Source organism: Oculina patagonica, chromosome 14 (assembly GCF_052425735.1).
Source record: "Oculina patagonica isolate OP01 chromosome 14, crgOcupat, whole genome shotgun sequence".
NCBI lineage: Eukaryota > Metazoa > Cnidaria > Anthozoa > Scleractinia > Oculinidae > Oculina > Oculina patagonica.
The window spans coordinates 1,200,472-1,210,761 of NC_135771.1; the positions used below are offsets into that span (position 1 = coordinate 1,200,472).

At 39.9% G+C, this 10,290-nt stretch overlaps 2 protein-coding genes across 2 annotated transcripts; one reads left to right on the forward strand and one right to left on the reverse strand.

The window, feature by feature from the left end:
- Nucleotides 1-1,396: 1,396 nt before the first annotated feature.
- Nucleotides 1,397-3,300, forward strand: LOC144639056 (kelch-like protein 7). The gene is made up of 2 exons (XM_078498318.1): nucleotides 1,397-2,936; nucleotides 3,068-3,300. The coding sequence occupies exons 1-2, from the start codon at nucleotides 1,397-1,399 to the stop codon at nucleotides 3,298-3,300; spliced, it is 1,773 nt and encodes a 590-aa protein (XP_078354444.1).
- A 3,512-nt stretch (nucleotides 3,301-6,812) lies between these two features.
- Nucleotides 6,813-8,619, reverse strand: LOC144638483 (zinc finger protein 367-like). Its single transcript, XM_078497681.1, has one exon. The coding sequence runs from the start codon at nucleotides 8,413-8,415 to the stop codon at nucleotides 7,498-7,500; it is 918 nt and encodes a 305-aa protein (XP_078353807.1). The 5' UTR covers nucleotides 8,416-8,619; the 3' UTR covers nucleotides 6,813-7,497.
- Nucleotides 8,620-10,290: the final 1,671 nt, after the last annotated feature.

Here is a 10,290-nt window from a genome sequence, read left to right on the forward strand (position 1 = left end):
ATTTTTTTTCGAAGAGTCCGTCGAGATTTTTCTTTCGCTTCTCGCTTCGCCCCGCCTCCTCCCCCGGCGCGTAATTTTTTTTCGCTTCAAGCTAAGAACCTTCCTGAAAACCACATATGTGAATGAAAGTTTCCTAAGAAAAGATTATTATTACCCAACTCAACCCACACATAAAACAGGGGCGAAGGATGGGACTGACTATTCTGCACTCAGTTCATGTGTGGGATTCCACTCCGGGCCATATTGGTGTTAGGTGAGTGCTCTCACCGCTGTACTATCCCCGCTTTCCCTGTTTGTCCATTTTCCCAGTTGACTAACATTTTATTAGGAGGTGTATTGCTATTGTTTATTTTGCTGCAATGCAGAACATGCAGTTTTTCTTGATTGTGATCACATTGCCGCAATTTAGCCGCTAAATGCGTGCGCGAAATTCAGTGTAATGTCAATCTTTAGGCCACAGTGCCTTGCGCTTTTGCGAGCCATCCAGAAGTGAGAACTCTGCTGAAAAAATACTCCTAATACAGATTTTTTCATACTTACGATTAACTTGAATTACATGTAAACAAAAAGAAAAACAGAGAATTAATAAACCCGAACGTATACCTACCAACTCTCACGATTCTACCGTGAGTCTCAAAACTTTTTATCTTTTCTCACGAAAAGACTCTCAATCTCACAGTTTTTTGGCAAAATCAGTGAAATGAAATATTACTGTGTTGAATGCAAAATGGAACATTAAATATGGGAATGCTAGTGCCGTAAAGACAGACTAATAAAGCAGAACTCTGATAGACTAATAAAGTACAACACTGCACTATTGCACTTTGTACCATGCTAACACTAACCACAACCCTAACCCTAAGTGTGTTTTGTACTTCTGTTTGCTGTTTTCTGCCTTAATCTTTGCAGGTTATTAATCTTGATCGGAAAAAAAGGAATCTCACTTCTTTTGAAAAAACCTCCCAATTTTTTTTAATATAGGTCTCCAGAGGTTGGCAGGTCTGCAGTTGAAAACTAAACTATTTAAAACTGAAAATACAACAATTGAAAAAAATGCTAACAAGAACTAATTTTCAAACTTAACATACGACACTTTTAAATACGGAGTTTAAGACAAACAATAGTGCTAATGAGGTTACGAGATTAACAATAAGCGATTGCATAATGCGACACCAAGGAACTAACCTGAGAAAATACATAATAATAAACTAAGTCCAACAAAAAAACTTAAAACTGGACAATAAAATATGATGAGAATTAATGACTCATTAAGAGCAAAAAACGAGATCCCGAAAAAATTAACGATCGCCCGGGCTACATCTGCATTTTTAGGAAAACAAAGGAATGTCATGATTAAATTAAAGTTGCTGCCGTCGGCCATTTCAGATCATTTGAGATGGAGTCCCTGACGCAGCAACTAAACGAAATGAGAGAAAATGACATCCTGTGTGACACAACTATACGAGCACATGGAGAAGACTTCCCTGCTCATAAATGCGTGCTATCAGCTGCAAGCCAGTACTTTCGAGCTTTGTATACAAGTCAAATGAAGCAAACTGAAAGCAATGTTGTGGATTTGCAGGAAGCAAAATCACCAACGATTAGCGATGTTTTGCAATTTATCTATACTGGTAAAGTGAGCATCGATTTATCCAACGCACGTGACTTGGTGGTAATCGCCGACTTTTTAATCATACCAAGTTTGAAATCGAAAGCGGCACTTATCCTGGAGAGTTCAGTCAAAGTTTCCAATTGCTTGGCTTTGGAGTCATTCGCTACTCTTTATAACTGTGAAGCGCTTAAACAAGTTGCTGTTACTTGTAAATTTGAAAATTTCGTTGCCGTTGCGAAATCAGCCGATTTCAAAGGTCTTGATTTAGAGAGAGTTAAAGAACTGATCAGCAGTGACGATATAAATGTTTCAAAAGAACATGAAGTGTACGAAGCAGTGATTGATTGGGTAAAGCACGATTTACCATCAAGAGAGTGTTTTCTTGCAGAACTATTGAAATGTGTTAGACTATCCTCAATTTCAGAGGACAACCTAAGAAAAATTCTCGATGAAGAGTTGATCACTAACAATTCAAATTGCACAAGGATGGTAAACAATACGTTGGATTTCCTTCTGTTTCCAGATCGTTATCAAGACTTGCCACTCAATCCCCGTTTGTCTTTAGAGGAGGATGTGGTGGTGCTCACTGGTGGAGTATCCACTAAGCTCAACCAGGACACCCAGTGTTTTGTGCCTTCTACTAGGACATGGGTGTCCTTACCCACGATGCCTTGCTGTTGTCCTTTGGGTGATGCGGCAGTATGCGACGGACTGTTGTACATGTTCGGTGAGGCTAATGAGGAAGACATTGAAAATGACTTGGAATGGCAATCGGAACCAAAAATGTGCTGTTTCAATCCAAAGCAAAATAAATGGACTTGTCATGATGTAACAAAAAATCGACACGAGTTTTCACTCACATGTTTCGATAATGAACTGTATATGATTGGTGGAAATGATATCCATCACACCTGTTCAGGTGTTGAAATATACAACCCGGGTCTTAATGAATGGAGGCAAGCAGCATCAATGGCAACTGGCCGTGCTGGTCACAGTACAGTTGTTCTACAAGATCATATTTATGTGATGGGGGGTGAAAATAGAAATGATGCGAATATTTGTCTAAATAGCGTGGAGTGCTATAATCCTTTATCGGACCAATGGGTTAATGTTTCAAATATGTGTAAAACCCGAATGTTTGCTGCCGCTGCGACAGTGTATGATAAGATTGTTGTTGTGGGGGGATATGCTGACTTCACATACTCAAATATTGAACCAACCTGCGAGGTCTTTGACCGAACTTTAAATGAGTGGAGCCTGGTGGCTAGCCCTGCTGTACCACGGGCCGCGTGCAGAGCAGTTAGTGTGAATGGAATGGTATACCAACAGGATCTGCCAGGCGTCCGCTCCCCGTCCGCATCAGGCCCAGAACGCCAAGCGAACCGTGCACGTCAGTCCCACAACACCAAGCGAACCGTGCACGACCAAGGACGAGGACGCCTGGGGACGAGGCAGTATTTGGAGGACTAGAAAACGAGGAATTAGAAACAACTGAAGTGGAAGAGGTCGAGTGCTTTGATTTAAGAAACAGTAATTGGTGTAAAGTTTCAAATACTAATCGACCATATGCATACCATCAAGCATGTGTTCTCAAAATTCCAAAAAGGTATGCGGTTACTGAAGGACAACAGCCTGACGCCTCGCTGCCTCCAAGTGCTTACCCTCGCACATGTTGTCAGATTTTGTAAGACTCTGATAAACTCTTTATAGCACAATTAACTTGTTACTTACTCACTTGTTTACTCGCTCAGCCTAACAGAATGATTTGCAACAGTACTGTTATTGTTGTTAATATTATATTACCGTATTTACTCGAATAAGCGCTGTGGCGCTTAAATTTTTCGCGCCTCAAGTGCGGCCCTTATTCGAGGGCGGCGCTTATTTGAGGGCATCGCTTTGTTATGGACGTCACAAACAATCTAATCTAGATAAAACGTCTACAGTAACTTTGATTCAGTATTCGTCTCTTACGAAAAAGTTGTTGCGTTTGTTGTCCCGACAAAGGATAATGTCAACATACCGTATTAAATTAAGCTAAGCTTACATAAGCTTATTGTTAGAATTTTGGATAGAAAAAGAATAATAGGTAAATGGTAAAACATTATAACTTTGAACTGTGAAACATCGCTTTTTGATGAAAATGAATTTCCAAGGCTGTTCTAGCAAGACTACTGTAAAGTGATATAGTAAATGAGAACCAGAAAGGGTTTCTGTGAGAACTTAACTATGAATTGTAACAGATCTATCAGGGTCTGAGTCGTGATCCCGCATTCCCACTGCATTTTTAAGAAAATCACGCATCCCGCATTTTTTAAAATACCTATCCCGAATACCGTTTTTTTCCCCATCCCGCCAAAAAAATCAAACGGAAGATTAATTTCAGCAAAAGCTGAATATGTAATATGTGGACTGGCGCTTTCGATTGATATTTTGAACTCACGCGTGAAAAAAAACCCCGAACTTTTTATACCTTTAATAGTATGATGACAGAGCACTAAAGACGTGCACAGGAACAGTGCTCGCCCGCTGGTTGATTCGGGTTCGCTGATTTCCCGACAGAAAGGTTAAAAATCCTGCATCCCGTGCCTAAATTTCGGTTTTCCCACTTCCCAGAGAGCAGTCAAATCCCGAATCCCGCTCAAGCCAGCAACCTCAACTTGAGGGGGTTTGACGTCAAGGATGATTTGGGGACCTTGTCCAGTCTCTGGCCTATCCACTGGGGACTCCACTGGTGCCCAGCTGGCGAGTAGCCATCAAAAGCTGGGGGGAGGGGAGGGTGTCACTTTTGACTGCTGGGCCTAGCTACGGTTCTGGCCTCTTTGAGCAAGTTTGTGTGAATTTTGAATGCCCTGTGCAGTCCTTGAATATTTGGAATGACACCGGTTGAGGGTTTCCTGTATAGAAGGCACCCTCTGGCAGCTGAGGGCTCGTGACGTAACAACCTTCTAGCCTGGGGGGAGGACAAGGGACTTGTTGTGGCCCAGGATGTTTTGGGTGGTGGGCACCAGCTCTGGAAAATCGATCAGATGTATAAAAGGGCGCTGGGGAGGGTGTACTTTTGCATTGAAAGTAAACAATATTGATTTTATATTAATGTGTGTTGCTTGTATTAAAAATGCCTTTTCTATCTTATAACCAAAATATTCAAGTGAAATCTAAGGAATCAATATATGTCTGAAGAGACTGTCAATGCCAGTTTTCTAACCCCAAGTTTCATAGCATGGGATGTAGGCCATATTTTATGTGTTACCCCTTCACTTATTGAAGTGCAGTAAGGGTGACCTAATGGGTTGCACATTGGATCCAGAGTGGTCTGGGTTCAGTACTTGGGGGGGGGGGGGTCACTGTATTGTGTTCTTGAGCAAGACACTTCACTCTCCTGCACATCCAGAAGTATGAATGGGTACTGGCAAGCTTAGGGGTGGATCCAGGATTTTTCTCTTTTTTTCATTTTCTTTTTTATTTCAATGTTTATTTATCCAGGAGAGTCTGGTTTAGCTTGCATGACTGACTTTTTTTTCAGAATACCAGTTGTATAACAAAGTGGCAGGTCATCTGGGGGAGTGAGTGCACACTCCCCATAGGGCGTGGCATAAAAATACCAGCTATGTCGCCACTGTTTTTGGCTGCAATTTTTATGAATAGATCACTTTTTAAGTAATGCCCTTGTAAGATGTGATAGCGACAGGTCGGTCAAAAAGTTGTTAAAATTAAATTTAACACTTAAAGATAAATCGGTATCAAAAATGTTTCTAATCAAATGTTTCAGATCATCATTTATCATTTTTAAAGCATGTACGTGACCGGTCAAAATGACCAGCAAACCGAAACTTTGTCCGGACAAATTGTCATTTTGACCAGACATTGTCCGTGACCGTCCGTTATTTTGAGCCCTGGGTTGGCAGAGAAAAACATGGAGCAAGGACCAGAACCACCAACAAGCTCAACACACATAAGATGCTGGGTCTGGGATTCAAACTTGGGCAAAAATGGAGAGATGTTAGTGCTCTCACTTCTGCGCCATCCCATGCTGCCCCTATTTGCCCTTTCTACCAGTTCACTTCAAGTGGGACAATAATATTTTTTTAATGTAGAGTATAGCAAAGAATTCATATATAATATACCGGTATGTACTGCAGATGAAATGCAAAATTAAAAAAAAAAACGACCTTCGCAGTGAATTTGGGATTAAAAAAATTTCAAAGAAAAAAGCCTGGAAACATATTTCTGGCATAAATGGCCTGGCTTCGAAAAATACAAAATTAATAAATGGGACTTGAACCCATGACAATACTGATGTGATGATCTACCAACTGAGCTATAAAGCCAGTCTCTTCTGTAAACTTGTGCACCTGTGTAAAGTTTTTTCTCGCGTTATTTAATACTCATGATTTGATTTTGACGTCTTTAGCTGATTAAAATCTCATTTTTTACATGATTTGACTGATATCTTCTTGTAATGCACCTATCAATGTTAAGCCTGAGGGGGGGGGGGGTCGGGCTAACCACGGAATTTTGATCGTGAGGTCGGTCCCCAGGGTAGGGATTTTGATCGTACCTGATGGCCCCAGGGTAGGGATTTTGGTCATGTATGACCCCCTGCAACAAGGTTTGAAGGACATCTGACCACCTTTCATTGCTCCCGGGTGGGGATTTTGACCAATTATTTTGTCCCGGGGGTGGGGAATTTGACTTTTTTTTTATAGAAAATGTCAAAATTCCCACCCCTTGCCCGACCCCCCCCCCTCGGGCTTAACATTGATAGGTGCATAACATCAACAACCACAACAATTGCTCACAAGACACTGGTTAGGGAGGGTGTTTGCCCCAAGTTCCTTGTCTAAATTTTAAAATGTCCTTTGTCACAGCTCTACAACCACTTGGAGAATGAGATGGAAAGGTAGTTGCCCAGGAAATGTTTTTTTGGGCTGTGATTATTAATGTCCTGTCCCAACGTTTTGGGCAATATTGAAATTTATCTTGGTAGGACCTGATTGGGTTGGGTAGTCTCGCATGAAATCTTGCAATCAAGAAAACATAAAGAACAACAGACACAATGTCCATAGCCCTCCAAAACACGAGGCTAACAGGCACTACTACTGGCCTCTGCTACACAAAGGAATGTTGTCAAGCAGAATGAAAAAAAAAAAAAAAAAACAGCAATATTTATATATCTTTAATTTATTTATCATTTATAAATACAAAGTCTCTAAATACTTCTGAAAGGGATTTCAATACTGTTTTTATAAAACTTAAAAAACAAAAAGAATTATTAAAAAATAATAAAAATTCCTTGAAATAAAATTTGTCAAGAATTATTTTACCTTAAATGAAAGAAAAAGAATCACACAATGAAAGCTAAACAAACTCAAGTTTTCAACTTCAAGTGCTAATAATTTAGTGAATATGTGATGTGAATAACTAATGAATATTTTTTTTTTCTACAAGAATATGTTACAAATCGTTTTTACAATGAGCTTAACTATACTTCACTCAGATTTAAAACTACAAGACTCTTTTTCTATATACAACTAATCTCTTGTTGGGAAGGATATGAAAAGTACAATCATGATAAACTCTTAGTACCATCTGACAATAAATACAACTAAGCTAATTTGCATAAAAAGTTAATTATTTTTATGACGGTTACAAAATAAACCAAACTTTTTTCTCAAAAATATCTTCAGGACACAAAAGTGAAACCAAGTTCGTACAAAACCAAACACAAAGTCAAATTAAACGCTACAAAACGCAAGAAACATCTCTATTACCAAAAACTCGCAAAATGGATACAATAATATTGTGGTAGACATTTAAATTTTGCCCGCCAAAAAGTTGTTTACAAGAAGCGAAATGTACACCCTACATCGAAGTCACAGTCAGATTTAATTACAGTTTAACTGAGCATCGGCAAGTTCAACAAGAGCCATAGCTCCATACCATCTTTCCTTTGCCTCAGCCATTCGCTTCCTAGCTTCAACTCTCGACTTCTTTCGCTCGACCACTTGCTGTCGAGCGATTTCCTTCTCAAGCTTTCGCTTTAGCACCTTCTCTTCAAGCTTCGTTGGGTTTCTTTCGTCTTTGTCCAGCTCGTAGTTCGCTAACCACTGTAATACAGCCGCTTTGTACTCGTTTGGCTCTGAATTTTCATTTCTCAGGATTTCTTTCAGTGGGATCTCGGTGTAGATGCGTTTGAGGCTTGCGTATGGATGAATACTGCAATGGCGATTGGCGTGGGTGAACCGAGTTGTGCAACCTTCTGCTGTGCAAGCGAATGGTTTTTCGCCGGTGTGTAGCCGTTGATGAGTCTTCAGCTGGCCACTTTGGACGAAGGCTTTTCCACAGTTTGGGAAGTCGCAAACATAGGGCCTTTCTCCGCTGTGTGTTCTCTTGTGAGCTTGCAAAGACTTTTCGCGCGGGAAAACCCGATTGCACACATCACATCGGATTGAAGAGTAAGAACTTTGGCCTTCCTTCATCAAAATGTTTACGACATCGGCTCTTGGTCGTCCTCTCGGCGGAATAACATTCGGTGATGTCGAGGAGTAGCATAAAGGCGTTCCGTTTGGTGTAGTTGGGGTTTGTGGAGGAGAAGGCGGCGTGAACTTGTTCGTCGGTGTTGTCGGAGGAGACCAGACGATGACAGAGGTTCTTTGGTTCTGTTGCGATTTGAATTGTTCTGAAACATCTTCAAGCCTCGGAACAGGTCGAATCATCTGCTTGCTCATTGGAAAGAGCTTAGGGCCCGGCTGAGGGAAGTAGATACCGCTTTTTTGAAGGGAAATCGTCAGGAAGTCGGCCATTTTTAAACAGCGCAGCTCGTGTCTCCGGCGGTTTAAACCGATCAAATGAATTTCCCGCCTTTCGATAATGTATTTATAACTCAACTGGTGGCTGAATAAATTGAAAAGGCCGCGTTGCCCGCCAAATTATTTTTTCCGATTTCTCGGTGCACTCGTTAAAAATATCGAAAGAGTAAAGCTTCTCTCTTAAGTAAATCAAGTTGCAGAAATGTTATTCTAAACAAAAGTGAGTTTTTGCACTCTTTTTTAGCTCTCTAACAAGTTTTTTCGCGTACGTGACGTCACCATATTTACATTACATCGTGGCCGTAGAGCGTTTTTAATTCAACATTATTTACATATCAATTGTTTGATCCATTTAAGCACAAATGTATACACGTGGCATACTTTTCTCTCTTTGAAAACAAAGAAAGAATTGACATCAAACGACACAAAGACTAAGCAATTGGGGCTTTCGAAAGTGCGGACCCAACACTCTTTAGACTCCACGCCATTGAAAGAAACGCTGTTTGAACCCTCCAAGCCAGAATTTCCATTTGATATTATGCCATGTGCTTAAAGACTTCAAGCATGACCACAGAGTGATTTAACTTGATCCGCAGTTAAAGGTTATCTAAAAAATAATAAACAAGTTCTAGGTTTACATAAAAACAATACTAATTAACGAGACACGCTTCTTTTGGCGCCAAAATTCATCGAACCGTTATCCACATTGTTCCACCTCAGTTAACTTTCTATTCATCGGTCATTCTACCAGACCATAAATTATGCCATCTAGAAAGTAAAAATCCGATCATTGGGAATGAACAAAAGGAATCTGCGAAGCAAAGTATTTATCATAAATGACAGACGAGCGAGACAAATGTTGACTTTGTCTAATGTTAAGACTTTTATTCGATTTTATATATTTTATGTTGTGGTTTTTGTTCCGACCAGATCAATAAATCTTTATTCTATTCAGTTTGAGAGAAAGATAATTTTGAAAGTTTTTAGTTGCCATCTAGAAAGTAAAAATCCGATCATTGGGAATGAACAAAAGGAATCTGCGAAGCAAAGTATTTATCATAAATGACAGACGAGCGAGACAAATGTTGACTTTGTCTAATGTTAAGACTTTTATTCGATTTTATATATTTTATGTTGTGGTTTTTGTTCCGACCAGATCAATAAATCTTTATTCTATTCAGTTTGAGAGAAAGATAATTTTGAAAGTTTTTAGTTATATAACATTCAATAACTAGTTATTGAATGTTATTATAAATCGCATCAATAGTGATGCACGTAGGTAACGCGTCACACACCTCCACACCGAAACATCATGCACTCAAGTCACGCGTCACGTAAAAGGCACCCTTCTTTCGGCCCTTTCTTTGAATCTACATTTCGCTCTATTTCACCTGTCACAGAAATCGCATGGAAATAGCCAAAATAAATAATGATATAATATGTAATAAAAATGCTTTGGCTTTAGAGTTGCGTGACAACGCCTTTTATAAATGTTTTCTGCCAGAAACTTTTTGCCTGAGCATCTTTACAGACAGCTAGTCACCGTATTTCCACCAAGGTTTTTTTCCTCCCCCACCCTAGCCTGCGCCATCCAAGCGCTCTCCGGAAATCTCCGGAAAGCCTGTTTGCAGGCTATCCCCACCCTGCCATCCAATTTAGCTTCATACTTTCTTTTAAAATATTTCGCTTTTGAGACATCTATTCCTTCAGAATTTCTAGTGACCTTCCATAGGGTGGGTATGGCTATTATCTGGAACAACACAAGACAGTAGAAAGTTATTTAGCACTCTGAATGCTAATTTAAATTTTGGGAATTCAAGGGTACTAACTGAAGGCACATTGCTTTTCGCATAGTTAGTAGAGTGGTTT